This window comes from Micropterus salmoides, unplaced genomic scaffold (assembly GCF_014851395.1).
Source record: "Micropterus salmoides isolate LMB-PRFRI ecotype aquatic unplaced genomic scaffold, ASM1485139v1 Ms_hic_scaffold_2, whole genome shotgun sequence".
NCBI lineage: Eukaryota > Metazoa > Chordata > Actinopteri > Centrarchiformes > Centrarchidae > Micropterus > Micropterus salmoides.
In genome coordinates, this window is record NW_024041150.1 from 32,303,475 (window position 1) to 32,319,234 (window position 15,760).

General features: G+C 41.3%; 1 protein-coding gene across 1 annotated transcript in view; it reads left to right on the forward strand.

Moving 5' to 3' along the window:
* trpc5a (transient receptor potential cation channel, subfamily C, member 5a) overlaps positions 1 to 15,760 on the forward strand; it is a 118,642-nt gene that overhangs the window by 15,561 nt on the left and 87,321 nt on the right. The window contains exons 8-9 of the mRNA XM_038730907.1: positions 494 to 503; positions 684 to 890. Of these exons, the coding sequence (XP_038586835.1) occupies positions 494 to 503; positions 684 to 890 (217 nt within the window). The remainder of the gene's footprint in view (positions 1 to 493; positions 504 to 683; positions 891 to 15,760) is intronic.

A 15,760-nucleotide genomic window follows, 5' to 3' on the forward strand; every position in this document is an offset into this window, starting at 1 on the left:
AAACTGTCTGCTTCTTTCTGAGATCGATTTTACAACACATTTTACAATATTTCTCCAGGGAGTGCAGAATAGACAGTGGCAGCACCTACAGTTTGTTGGACTGGCTTAGCAAGGGGTCAGTTGTTGGCGCCAGTTCTTCTTTGTGGAGAACAGGTTCAGTCTGCTTTACAGTGACTTGTCAGTGAGGTTTTAGAACCAGGATTGGCATCAGGATTTTTGCCAGGTTTTATTTCCACAATGTACAGCTTACTGTCAAATTAAATGACACAACAACTAAAACTGTCATAATAAGGAGCTGGTACACCAGAGCAGTTTCAGTCCTCATTGGCATCGATTCTCCAAGACCTAAGTAAACTCTACTGGAGTGATGCCACATCCTAAACTTGATGGGCTGTTAAAACCTCTGTGGAAGCAGCAGCACCAAATATTATTTATTAACTTATTATAAGTGACTGTACCTCGATTTTATAGTGAACTTTTCTTTTTCTTTAAGTTCTAGCAGTGTAATCACACAAAGCCTCACAGTTCATTCATCATCATCTCAGTGATGATTCTCTCTGGCTATGAATAGACAGTAGCAGACAATATGAACCATCAAAGTTATGGATAGTTATAGTCCTGTCAGAAGTACTTCCAAAAGGTGTCCTGCCACTCTCATTGTCTGTACTATCTCTTCTCCTCAGGTGGAGAATGAGTTTCGTCAGGAGTACGAGGAGCTATCGCAGCAGTGCAAACGGTTCGCCAAAGACCTTCTGGACCAGGCCAGGAGTTCAAGAGAGCTGGAAACCATCCTGAACCACAGAGACAACGACCAGAGCGAGGAACTGGACCCCAGACAGTGCCATGACCTGGCCAAGCTCAAACTGGCCATCAAATACCACCAAAAAGAGGTAGGGACTCAACCTGAAGAGTGACCTCTATTCATGGAATCCCTGGGGAGGAGTGCAATGTTGATACGATTGTTTTTCTGATTTGTTTTATAAACCTTTGGCTTTTTCAAAGTCTCTCTCTTTGGTGAGGCCCAAAACACCAGTTTTACTGACAACAGCGATGTATTTGACTGAAAATACTGCTGAAAACTGAGAATATAGTAGTCTCTGTGAGTGTGCTTGTTTATGTAGATTATAATATTTATATGTGTATGTGCACCTTGCCTGGTGCTGAGGTTTGTTCTCAAATCCCAGCAGAAATCGATATATTCATTGCTGTTATTCATGGCCACACAGAGTGAAATATCGCAGCCTCTTTTGGACGGCTTTCCATATTGACATTTATAGCATTCAGGTTGAATACTTTACTGCTGCCTTGACTTTGCATGTTAATGTTCAACAACCATGTGTTCATATTCTAATAACACCAATATGTGTTAAACCCAGCTCTCATTTCCTCACCTGAAACTAAACAAACGTTCACATTTCGCCTCATGTGAGAACGCCAACAACGGTCATTCAGGCTTGGCCTCCGGTGTCTCCAGCGACCATAACGACGAGCACCAATGAACCAAGCAGTATTGATCATCTTGACAATGAGGTTAAATGGCTGGGTTTCCCTACCAGTCAGCTAGAACTGAAGAAGTCTCTCGGATGAGAGATGAAACATCTTCGAGTGTCTTTAACCAAGTTCAGCTGCCCTTGATTTTAACCTTCCTTGGATAATAACACCAATACATACTAATGAGCAAACATGCTAAACACTATACTGATAATCCCAGTTTATGTTGGCATTTACTGTAGGTGTGTACATACAGTACGTGAGCCCGTATTTAGAAGTATTTATATGTGTCTGTGTGTATGTGTCTATGTTCATATATAGAAACAGAATGAGTGTTGAAAGCAGAGAGAGGGATAGAGAGCAGAAAAAAAGGAAGGATGAATGGGGGCAGGGAGGGAAAGGATAGGACTGATTGAGATAATGACTGAGCCAATACAAAGTGAATAACCCCAGAAGAGATATTTAATGGGACAGAAAGAGAGAAGAGTAGAGAATTAGAGGGATCAAGCAAGCGCATGAGTGAGAAAGAGATGGAGATTTGATGGGATAGAGTTAGAGAAAGAAACAGAGTTAGAAAACCCCAAGGCAATCACCGTCTCTCTCCGTCCATCCGCCTGTCAGATCCCTGCTGTTTCCAGCTCTCTACGACATGAGGAATACTGCCAGACGGATGTGAAAGGACAGAGCGAGGGAAGGAGGGATAACAGCAGCCACGAGATGATACGTTGATGGACTGAGGGAGACAGGGAGAGATAAGAGCAGGAAGTGAAGGTCTTTCTCTCTCTTGGGGAGAAGAGGTGACACAGGTAAAGATCTGACAAAGGAAGGAAGATAGGAGTGCTCTGCAGACTGGTGACATGCTTTCTCTCCCCAGGTAGAGAAGATCACAGGGATACAGATTTAAGGAGATCATACCAAATCAGATTGTTTTGTTTTCACTTGATGCCAGAGCTTTTTTACAGTTATGTATTTCTTTTTGCAAGCAAAAATGACAAAAGAAGACACAAGACACACAAAGATGCACACATAAGGCTACACTGCAGGTAAAGTTTACATACAGAGGATGCCTCTGACTAGGTTTGTTACCAGCTTTTTTTCCTCTCTACTAGCACCGGCTCAAATCTGGTATTGATACCAGAATAAAAAACGTTTTTCCCTAAAATGATTTACTATATTTAAGAAAAGAAGCCAACTTCTCAAATGTTAATTGTTTTCTAAATTAAAGCAGCCGTATAATTTATGCTAACATGTTGACATCTAAATGCTAATAAGCTGACATACTAAGCATTACATATAAATTGTTGTAAGCTGGGATTGGCTCCAGCCCCCCGTGACACTGTACTCAGGATAAGCAGTTGACGATGGATTGTTGTGTTATAAGGTCTTATAATTAGTTCATATGGTGTTATATCCACCTGTAATATATTATACAGGGATAGATATTTTATCACTTTACTTAAAGCAAACAAAAACATGCTATATAACTTTAAACATTACTATAAGCTATTATTCCATTTTATATCACTAATTGTAAATGGTGACTAAAGTGTATTTATAACGAGGCAGAGTCGGTGGTTATAATGTGTTATGGAACATGGTCAGAGATTCTTGCCGCACATTGATATAAACTGGTATTACTATAGTTATAAAACATTAAATCAAAAGGTTATAATACGTTATGAACTTTGCTATAGCGCCTAATGCATGTTTGTAAGTGATTATAACAACTGTTATAATGTCTTATGGACGCATTATATCGTGTTATAAATATATGCATAAGTCATTATAGCGATGGCGAAGTGTTACCATACTTTGTACTTGACACTTTTTGCTACTTCAAAAAAAAAGTGTGAGGTTCAAACAGACTACCGAGTTGGTGTGTATACTGACTTTCAGAGGATGTAGGGACAGATAGAAGCATCACTAAACACATTGAACGGGAGGAGTAAATTACCTTTTCACCTTCAACAGCATGGTGATGCAGCAAAACATTAGCACTGATGGAGGGATGGATGAAAGGGAAGATAGGGCAAAGTGAAGTGCTGTTCCAGGCTAAAGGATTCAGGAAGCTGGAGGGATGGATGGACAGAAAAGAGAAGTGTTATTTACTCAGGCAGGAGTGGTGACGTAGGTGAAGATTTAGGAGGATGTTTATGTCACGGCTGTGGACAAAGGTGAAGGAAGGACAGAAAGTGAAGATGGAGCAGTGAAGAACATTGAGGTGAATGGGATGTGTGAAAGAGATGACGAGAAGGATGAGAACTGCTTTCTTGCCCTTGTAGTAGTGACAGAGGTGATTATTTAATACATAGCCTTTGTAAAGAGGCAGTGGTAGAGGGAGAGATGACAGAAGAAATTAGCATATAAATTGCAAACTTTTCTTTTAAAGCTTTAAATAGATAATTCAAGTTGCATCAACTCCTTATTGACCAGAACATTTTCCATTACTGCTCAAATTCGGTGAGCAGTGAGCAATCGTGAAACAATTTCCTCGATGGCTTAAATACATTTTAATTATCTCTGTGTGTACTTTACATAGATATTCGCAGTGCGCTGTAGGTTTAAATATGTTTTAACATCTTTTCAAACAAAGACAATTAATGCAATTAAAGATTGGGCCAGCTGTAGTGCAGTGGTGGAATGTAACTAAGTATATTAGTAGTAGAGTAGTGTATACACTCACCTAAAGGATTATTAGGAACACCATACTAATACTGTGTTTGACCCCCTTTCGCCTTCAGAACTGCCTTAATTCTACGTGGCATTGATTCAACAAGGTGCTGAAAGCATTCTTTAGAAATGTTGGCCCATATTGATAGGATAGCATCTTGCAGTTGATGGAGATTTGTGGGATGCACATCCAGGGCACGAAGCTCCCGTTCCACCACATCCCAAAGATGCTCTATTGGGTTGAGATCTGGTGACTGTGGGGGCCATTTTAGTACAGTGAACTCATTGTCATGTTCAAGAAACCAATTTGAAATGATTCGAGCTTTGTGACATGGTGCATTATCCTGCTGGAAGTAGCCATCAGAGGATGGGTACATGGTGGCCATAAAGGGATGGACATGGTCAGAAACAATGCTAAGGTAGGCCGTGGCATTTAAACGATGCCCAATTGGCACTAAGGGGCCCAAAGTGTGCCAAGAAAACATCCCCCACACCATTACACCACCACCACCAGCCTGCACAGTGGTAACAAGGCATGATGGATCCATGTTCTCATTCTGTTTACGCCAAATTCTGACTCTACCATCTGAATGTCTCAACAGAAATCGAGACTCATCAGACCAGGCAACATTTTTCCAGTCTTCAACTGTCCAATTTTGGTGACCTCTTTTGTAGCCTCTTTTTCCTATTTGTAGTGGAGATGAGTGGTACCCGGTGGGGTCTTCTGCTGTTGTAGCCCATCCGCCTCCAGGTTGTGCGTGTTGTGGCTTCACAAATGTTTTGCTTCATACCTCGGTTGTAACGAGTGGTTATTTCAGTCAAAGTTGCTCTTCTATCAGCTTGAATGAGTCGGCCCATTCTCCTCTGACCTCTAGCTTCAACAAGGCATTTTCGCCCACAGGACTGCCGCATACTGGATGTTTTTCCCTTTTCACACCATTCTTTGTAAACCCTAGAAATGGTTGTGCGTGAAAATCCCAGTAACTGAGCAGATCAGACTCAGACCGGCCCGTCTGGCACCAACAACCATGCCACGCTCAAAATTGCTTAAATCACCTTTCTTTCCCATTCTGACATTCAGTTTGGAGTTCAGGAGATTGTCTTGACCAGGACCACACCCCTAAATGCATTGAAGCAACTGCCATGTGATTGGTTGATTAGGTAATTGCATTAATGAGAAATTGAACAGGTGTTCCTAATAATCCTTTAGGTGAGTGTACACACTAGAAGGACATGTCAAAAATACTCATCAGTTATGCCTCAGAGAATCACAACACAGTAACTATACTTGTTGTTTCCAATTTTATTTATTAGTTTATTTAAAACAGGGACTGTGTACAATAAATGTATTGCACCAGAAATAGCACATTGCTAATTTCCAGAATATATACAATAAATACATATGTAGGACTGAACAGTACGTATACATTCAGAGTGGCATAATCAGACCTTAAAGACAACATGACTGTCTTTCAACCATTTTGAACATTCTTTTTAAACTGATTAAAACTTACTCTAATATTTTTAGAGTATTTAACAGTTTTGTTATTTAAGATATTTGTAACAACCTTTCTAACTTTGTGGCAGCAGTTTAGGGAACCACACCCCTAAATGCATTGAAGCAACTGCCATGTGATTGGTTGATTAGATAATTGCATTAATATCCTCCTGTTTGGACACTTGCAGACACAGACCATCGGGAATTTTACCATGGTTTATCATTTAAACCCGTAACCGTTTCATCTCTATTCTTGACATTTTCTACTTCTACTCCATTACCTCATAGAGGGATATCTTGCCCTTGACTTTAACCTTTGTTGGATAACTATGACCTGGATGACTGAGAATCTTCACAGACATCAAGCATTGTGGAGGTGTCACTTTTGACTTTGGGTAATTGTGACAGCATTTCTCACTATTTTCTGAATTTTTACAAACAACACAATCAAGGTATCCATCCATCCATCTTCGTCCGCTTTTCCGGGGTTGGGTTGCGGGGGCAGCAGCTCCAGCAGGGAGCCAAACTTCTATTTCCCAAGCAACATTAACCAACTCTGACTGGGGGATCCCGAGGCGTTCCCAGGCCAATGTGGAGATATAATCTCTCCACCTAGTCCTGGGTCTTCCCCAAGGCCTCCTCCCAGCTGGACGTGCCTGGAACACATCCCTAGTGAGGCGTCTGGGAGGCATCCTTACCAGATGCCCAAACCACCTCAACTGGCTCCTTTCGACGCAAAGGAGCAGCGGCTCTACTCTGAGCTCCTTGCAGATGGCCGAGCTTCTCACCCTATCTCTGAGGGAGACACTGGTCACCCGCCTGAGGAAACCCATTTTGGCCACTTGTACCCGCGATCTCGTTCTTTCGGTCATGATTGACCGGTAGATTGAGAGCTTTGCCTTACGGCTCAGCTCTCTTTTCGTCACAACGGTGCGGTAGAGTGAGTGCAATACCGCCCCCGCTGCTCCAATTCTCCAGCCAATCTCCTGCTCCAATCTCCACCAGTTTCCTGCTGAGAACCATGGGCACAGATTTAGAGGTGCTAATCCTCATCCCAACCGCTTCACATTCCGCTGTGAACCGATCCAGCGAGAGCCTGGCTCCAGATGGGGGCCCCGGGCTTTCTCCGGGCAGGGTCTATTCTCCTCTCCTCCTCGTTTTTTCATCAGGTGTCTTTATGAACCATTCTCAGTCTGGCCCCTCACCCGGAACCACTTTGCCTTGGGAGACCCTACCAGGAGCACTAGGCTCCAGACAACACAGCCTCCAGGCTCACCGGGGCACGCAAACCTTTCCATCACGATAAGGTAGTCCAATGGAAAATAATTCAAAATGAGCTTCACTTCAATCAGTTATAAATCAAATGCTCTTACATAACATCATCATCACATAATCTAATGATGATGATGATGATGATACCTTATTTCTCCCTAACCAAGACAAGAGACAAAGAGATACACACAATTAACTTAACATTACAATCACACAAGATTACAGTCCTTTGGTGGACATTTGATCAGGGATTATGTTCCACATTTATTTTTAGAATTGACAAATGAATGCTTCAGTGTGACCTTATTAAACCGTGGAACCCTGTATCTGCGGTTTGATGGTAACAATTTGCATTCACTGTTCGGATATTTTAGTTATGGTCAGAGACAATGTTGGCGGCCAGCCTTAATATGTTATAATGGTAGGTGATATCCATGGCTTGTGCTTTACACACCCACCAGAATCTATACAAATTCAATGTATTAAAATCATTTTGTATTTCCTCCAGCAATTACGTTTCCCATCTCAACGTAATTGGCAAAACCATTTTATAGTATATAAACACAATTTCTAAGACACAGTAGTAAACACAGCTTTAAGCACAATCTTCTCTAAAACATTGGCAAAATTATTTTATTCAAATAATCATCTGGTTCCAATCTCATTATTATCCCAACAATCAGTCAAAAGTTCATATTTTCTTCACTGTTTTTCTTCACCGTTAGACAGCGAAACCGTAATTAAATATCCGTCATGCTTTCTTGCAAGATGACTCACAGAAACTCAGAGAATGCTTCTCTGTTGTCTGCCTGCACTGAAGTGGGCTGCCACACCACACCTTGCTGGAAGGTATAATTGGCTTCAGCTCTAGCAGAGTAGTCCTTTGAGCAAGGCTCGTACAGAAAGTAGAACGTCTTATTTTTCAAAACATCCCATGGCGTTCTGGAGACTGCGGGAGTGACTCTGACTTAAAATAAGACATATTCTCAAATTTAGACTGAGCAGAGAGAGAAGAAGGAAATAGGGAGTGCAATGAGATGTTAAGGCATTAGAAAGCAAGTGAGAAGGAAGCAGGGAGGACGAGAGAGCTGTCAGTGGTTAATAAGACATTCTGAAACTGTTGACAAGTGAGAGGAGATGGATTCACATTAGCTGGAGAGAGAACGATGAAGTGATGAAGAGGAAGAGGGCTGTTGCAAAAAAATATGTATCTGCCACTGAGGCAGCCAGTGCATGGGAGGAAGAAGAAACAGAATGCGGGGGCTGAGATACTACATGTACTTTATTCTGGAAATATTATGTAGTGTAATTTACTTGTTTTTATGTTATTACAGTAAATGCCAGTTATTTAGTTTTGCATAATTAGAGATGTTGTCTGAATGTTCTGCTACCACTGCCAACGTGATACAGCTTTTGGCAGTATCTTGTACTTCTATGCCATCTTTTCTTTTTGAATATAATAATACTTATTATTCAGATATAACAATAACTGGTAGATAAGAATTGTGAGAATTGTTGCTGTATTTTGTACTTATTACTTTTACATTACTGTATTTGGCAGTTTCCAATAGAAAAGTTAAATAAGCACAAAGTATTGTGCTTTGATACACTCAAATATGTAGTATACATTCAAACCAAGTAGCCACTATTTGTTGTATGAAAATCTTTAAAAAATTCTTGCAGATTCTTTACATGAAATACACTAAGCATAACTGCCATTGTTTTGTGTCCATGTTATGCAAGTTGTTTTATAAAAATACTACATTTGTCTTTTGATACAACCAGTGGTGGAAGACTATCTTTTACTCAAGTAAAAGTAGCAGTACCACAGTGTAGAAATGCTCTGTTACAAGCAGAAGTACTAACTTTGAAGAATGGCCCATTTTAAAATAATAATGTTTATCGCTATAAAGCTGGGGCGAGGCAATGTTGGAGAAAACTAGCAACAGTTAGCTAGATTTTGGAAGTATCTCACCCAAAATACCCAGGGAGGTTTGAAGGAATTATGATTGAAATGATTGGCTGTGCTTTTTACAGTCCAGTGTCAGAACATTTGATTTATGAATGCTGACAAAAGGTGGTGCTTACTTTTAACTATATATTATCAGATTAATGTAGTGGAGTAAAAAGTACAATATTTGCCTCTGAAATTTACAAAGTAACAGAAAATGGAAATACTCAAGTAATGTACTACTACCACAAAATTCTACGGTAGTAAGTACTCTTCCCTCTGGATACATCTACAAAATTCAATCTTAGAATTTGTTTGAATTAATTTACTCGTTGATTAACCCTATGCAATAAACCTGTCTGCTTTACCTCTCTGTAAGTACACATCCAAATCTTGGGCGCATTAAAAACTCTTATGCCGTCTTAAAGTCTGCAGACTACAGATGCCCCGACGAATGGGAGTCTTGTTTGGCAGCATTGTCTCACATAAGCATTCATGCCAATAAAAGTCACTGAACTGACAGAAACAGACGCTTAGAGGAAAACTGAGAGATGAACAGAGATGGAGGAAGACGCAAACACATACAGAGGTAGACAAAAATGAAGAGAATGAAAGAGAGAGAGATGTGAGAGCTGTCAGCAAAAATCAGCCATATTTCATAGTGTTTGTTAAAGTGAGAGCCAGAAACGGAGAGATGGAACCATGAGAAGGAAAATAAAAAGAGAGTAGGGACGTTAATGGGTTTTAGAGGAGCAAGAGAGAGACGTCAACAAAAATAAGGTGGAGTGACGGCAAAGAGAGAGACATGTAGAGCGTGAGAGGAGATAGTTGTGTTATTGTGTGACTGACTTGTGGTACATTGATTTCCTATGTGCACAATTTAACTTTAAACTTAATAAATTAATAAATAAATTGCATGAGAAGAAAACTGGGGGGGAGCACGGATGAGTGAGGAATGCGTTGAGATGAAGAAGTGGAGGAATGACACGTGGGTGAAGGAAAGACAAAAGGCAAGAAAATCATGAAAGAAGCAATGAAGATCTTTGAGTTATGTTTGAATTTCTGCAATGTGAGAGGTATGTGCTCATAAAAGACAATGACAGATGTAGACAAACAGCTGCGACCCCTGCCTCATCAGCATCAGCCTCCCCAGATGCCCTTTGAGTGTGTGTATTTGCATGTGTGTGCGTGTTTTTATTTATGAACTTTTATCTTTCAACTTGTGTGTTTGTGTGCACGGGTGTATGCTTGTGCGTGGCAGTCTCGGGAGACAGTTGACGAACACTGTCAGGACACTTATATAAGACTTCCACATACTGCAACCTCTTTCCCTCCTTCTCTCTCTCTCTACTGTCACAGCCTCTACCTTCGCTGTCACCCTCTCCCTCGCCATCTTTCTTTCTCCCTCCTCCAGTCTCTCCGTTACTTTATATTACGCCTGCGCACTTTGTTGTCTCTTTACTTTTCCTCCAGGAAATCACACTAAATAACATTTTTTCAAGGCGTGGTAAGAGATTCTAATCCAATATACTAAATTTGGTCAAATTTAGGCAATATCTCCTCACAGTCCACTGGCATGTGCGCGCTGAAAATAAATTTGGTGTTTGTACTTTGGTGTCCGAACAATAATGCTGCGATGACGTGTTGAGAAGAAACCTGCTTGACACTGTTCTTGATCATAAAGGTTTATTAAATCAAAGAGTTCAGCATCAATTACAAGCTCTGCAGCAGCTTGGAGAGTGACCCAGCCCAATGGCCACTCTGTGTCTCTGTACAACAAACAAAGCTTATATAGGATATGTTTAGGTATCTGTTAGGTACCATACAAGGGTTTGAGTCTGCAAAGTAAAAGGTCAAACCCATAGAAGGGTACAGTACTATCTTGAGGTAACAAAACAAGGTGTTAGAGGTCTAATTCTACAGAAGGGTTCAGTACCTTCAACCTACATAACCACCAATCACTGCTCTCCCCGTAGACACCTCCTCAAAGGTCACTGACCCTCTGTCTTGCTGCTACAGTGCTATTTTGAACTGTTATGAGTCAAATGCATAAGTAATTAGATACTACAGTACTCAGCCCTGGCTCTGTATATGGGAAACAAACAAAGTGTGGTTGCACCCCACCATATTTTACTGCTAATGAGGGATAAATACACAACAACCAAACCGGACAGACACTTACAAATGCACAATCAGCTGCTGTATTCACAGGTGTTATTGTTGAGGGCTGGGGACTTCCAAAATGGCCGCCAGAGGGATGTTATATTATATTACAGAACAACAATAACAACCTTCTATTGAGCATGACAAACTGCATGTAAGTGTGCTTAGTTTACATGTGAATGTATTTGTGCGACAGTGTGTGAGTAAGTACATCCTTGTCAGCATTCTCCAAGGTGATCAATGCAAATTACATCTCCAATATACTCTGGGATCAATACATGCTGCCCAAAACACACACACACACACACACACACACACACACACACGTCTCTCACAGTCCACTTCAGCATTCCTCACGCTCCTCTCTGTCTTCTCCTTTATCATCCCCTCATTCTTTGCTTCCCTCTCTCCATCGTGCCCTTTTAACCTCATGTCTCTGTCTCCTGGGAAACCTGGTCATCCATTCGACATGACCTGGAATCATTAATTCCTCCATCTCCTTATTATTTATCCTTCTCCTTCTCCTCCCTCTCCTTGTGTCCATCTAACCCACTTACTTCCTCTTTTTTTTATTTCTCCTCTCTTCTCTTCTGTTCTTGTCCCCCAATTCCTTGTTTAGTCTTCTAGTTTGGATTCTTCTCCTCTTTTGGTCCTTTATACTTTCCTCTACTACTCCCCTCGTTTCTTCTTCTCTTCTTTCCTCTGCTATTATCTCCTCTCATTCCGTCTCCTCTTCTCTCCTTCATTTCCTTTCCTCTCATTTCCTTTCTGCTACTTTGTTCTCTTATTTCCTCTCCACATAATCAACTCCGCCCAGCTGATGCCGCACCAGTGTATGTCCTGATAGTAATCAACCGTACAGCTTGCGCTGTGAGTCCAGCCAGCTGTGACGAGTGGTAACGTAGCTGGTAGAGTTTTGCAACATCCATCCATCCCTTATCAACCGTTTATCCTGCGTACAGGGTCGCGGGGGGGCTGGAGCCAATCCCAGCTGACATCGTGCAAAAGGTGGGGTACACCCTGGACAGGTCGCCAGTCCATTGCAGGGCCACACATAGACAAACAACCACTCACACCTAAGGACCGATTAACCAAGTCTGCACCCAGAGAGAATCTGCAAACTCCACACAGAAAGGCCGGGGCAACCGGGGTTTGAACCCACAAGCTTCTTGCTGTGAGGGGACAGTGCTAACCACTGCATCACCGTGCCGCCCCTGTTAAAGTCCAGTTTATAACTAAATTAAAATGAAATAATGTGTCATTATGGTGAAAAGGTGCCACAGTTAAATTTAAAGAGGTTTCCCAAACAAAGACACAAAGAGGAGGGAAGACTAAATCATGACTCAGCAAGGATGTTATTAAATAAGTTGATCTACAGGAGAAACCGATCTGATAACAGCACAGAATGAGCTGCATTGAATTATATTATAGCTCAGTTATAGTTTTTTAATCACCACCTGCCACCTTAAATTTATGTTTGCCTTTACATAAAAAAAATAATCACCATAAACTGGTGCAGAAAGTGTTTAATGCTCAAAATTTTCATATAATTTAGCATGAAAGATTTCTTAAAAATAGTGTTAAAATCTCGTCTCGATCCCGTGAACCCAATCTTGAATCTCGTCTTGTGGGTTAAGTGTCTCGTCACACCCCTACCTTTAAACCTTTCTTCAGATTAACTGAACAGAGAGAAAGAGGGGTGAGAGAAGGGAGTGGGGGAGAAGAGTGAGTTGAGGAGTTACGTAATACTAAAGTAACTTTGGGTTTCAACTCAGTGGTTCCAACTTAATGGGTATATTGCACATACACTCACTCACACACACACACACACACACACATACACACACACACGTGCCATGGGTACCCATCATGCCGAGGGCCTTTAAACCTGAAATAAACTCAGATTGGCTGTTTGACACACAGGATGTAATGAACCATGTCCAGCTGGCTGGCAGAGAGGTGTGGGAAAGTGGCGGATACCCTTCACAACACCTCTGCAGTGCATTCTGGGCTGTTCTGATAAATAAGCGTAACAGGAAAAAGTGTGAACGGTTGGAAGAGGAGAAGCAGAAGAGCTGTGGATTGAGTAGAAAGGGAGTGAGGACAAGAAGTTGAAGCAGAGGAGAGGAAGAAAGAGGAGGAAAGATCAGCAAGCAGAAGAAGAAGAAGAGGAAGGATGGAGGAGGAAACTGGAGGAAAGAGATTGGACTTATTATTTTTGTAGCTCCAAACAAAATATCTCTTTATGTTAGAAGATGGAATAAGAGTGGGTACAGTCAGGTTCAGGTCTGAGATTTACTCTCAGGCTGCATCTTCACGGTTTGGGCTCATTGTTGATGACCTCTGCATGCCCTGCATTTCTATCTTTTGACAAAAAATCAAACGGAGTGAAAAAATCAAGCCCAGTCCCACATTTATACCACGCTGTATTATTCCTGCTGAGATTATACGTACTGAGCTGTTAACGCCTTGCTACCCAGCTCAAATACTTTTGAATAATTAAGGCTGCCATTTAAATGAGAAATCTGTCTACACGGATCATTGGCGTTTATTAGCGTCGAGGCAAGATCGCAGTTACAAGATAAACGCATGCATGCTTTCACACACCGGTGCACACACGCCCTGATATAAACACACACAGATACAGTATAGTTTTATTGAGTGAAACTGAAACTCCTGAGGTAAACTGCTGCGCTGCTTTTAATTCGATCCACACTCAAACACATGCATGCTGCGATAAAAATGCCCCAGGATCTGATGCTCTAACGATCCTTGTGAGAGAGGAGGAGAAGGAGAGAAGATAGAGAGGAGGGAGCAGCAAAGGTCAGAGATAATACAGAAGTGACGACAGCAGCGGAATGAAGGATGGACGGCTGAAGGAGAGAGAGAGGGGAGAGCTGAAGGTGCTGATGGACAGATGAGAACATAGATGTAAGGAAAAGGATCAGAGTAATAAAGAATTGTGGCGGATAGAAAAAGAGATTTACACACTTCATCTCCACTCAAGAAAGCTCAGAAACGGCTTTGTTTCGGCAAAATTCCAGTGCCAAGTTCTTATTAACTTTTACAGACGAGCAACAGAAAGCATCACTGAAGACATCACTAACTGGCATAGGAAGTGCATGGCCCGTGACAGGAGGGCTCTGCAGCGGGTAATTAAAACCGCTCAGACTAACTATCTCGTGCTAAATGTGTCCAAGTCTGAGGAGATGGTGTTTGACTCAAAGGGCATAGGGGACCCCAGGCCAGTAGTCATCAGCAACTTACCCATAACTCAGGTTTGCTCTTTGTGAAGATTATGGGGGTCGAAAACCATTCGCCCCTCCACACACTCTATTAGCAGTCGGTTATCTATCTGATAACAGACAGAAATAGTGTCTCATCCGAACCACATAGTTCACCCAGAATTTCAGCTTTTACTGTCTGTTAGGAGATTCTGGGTTCCTAAGTGCAAGCTGAACCGATGTAAACATTTATTTGTGCCCATGTCCATGAAGCTTATCAATACTAGTATGAAATGTAGATGTAGGCCCATACGGACTGTGCAATATCTCAGTTGTGCAATACGTTGGTTATAAGGCTGTGCAACATTTATTGTGGGAATTGCAGGCTGTATGGTTTGTGCCATGAAAAGGTCTCCGATCTACTGTCTTTACTTGTTGTATATAACATTTGTTTTGTGAGTAGCACAAAGGGAACCATGAACTTCATCTCGTTATACAACCCTGTGTTTTGAAATAATACATAAATCTACCTTTTAGGGGGGTGTAAAAGTAGGCTGATGTATCCAACCTCATCATTATAGCTTAGACCACCAACCTCAATTTGGTTTAAATTAAAGTAACTTAACAAGCCTTTGTTCTGGCCCAATCCTTTCTTGATCCTGATCCAGTCCTGGCCTTAGCCTGATTCTAGCCCGATCCTAACCAATCCTGGTCTGATCCTGTCTCGATCCTGATACAATCCTGGTCCCATCCCAACCCGATTCTAACCCAATCCTGGCCCAGTCTTGGCCTGATCGTAACCTGATCCTACATCCCATCCTAACGCAATCCCGGCCCGATCTCATCTATTCCTGGCCTTATCCTAATCTGATCCTGGAAGTCAGTATTTTACCATCAGTGCGGCTGATTCAGTTGCAGAATGATGTCTATCTGCATGTGTGTGATGGAGCTGTAGTAAATACTTTAATATTAATATTACTCTATGGTAACAGTTAATGTTTGATAGTAGGATTCATATTTTAGGCTCAAAGCATGCATAAAAATATGGTTTGAATAAGCATGCTCCTTCTTCCTGATTGAAACACTACTCACTGATTACTATTTGTACAGCTAAGAAATGCTGTTTGTTTACAAACATATTGCCTTTTATATCTGAGGAGCTGTCGTACTGATTGGAAGAACAAATCATGTATCAAATCAAATGGAAAATGAAAAAGGAGAACAATCTAAGATAGGATGATGAATCATATTTTTGCTGAAAGAGTTTAAATTGAGACAGATTGCTGTTGCTGGTGCTGCTAATTGATACGCTTCAGGTTCTTTCATAACAAAACCCCGTGTGTTAACCAGTAAATTGACTTTTTTGTTACTTTATAATAAGTATCATACTTCATTATATACATACATTGTGCAACTACTTGAGGAGAAGAATGAAAGCAAGATAGCAACATATGCTGAAGAAGAAAGAGATTAGTAAAGGAAGTAAAGGGA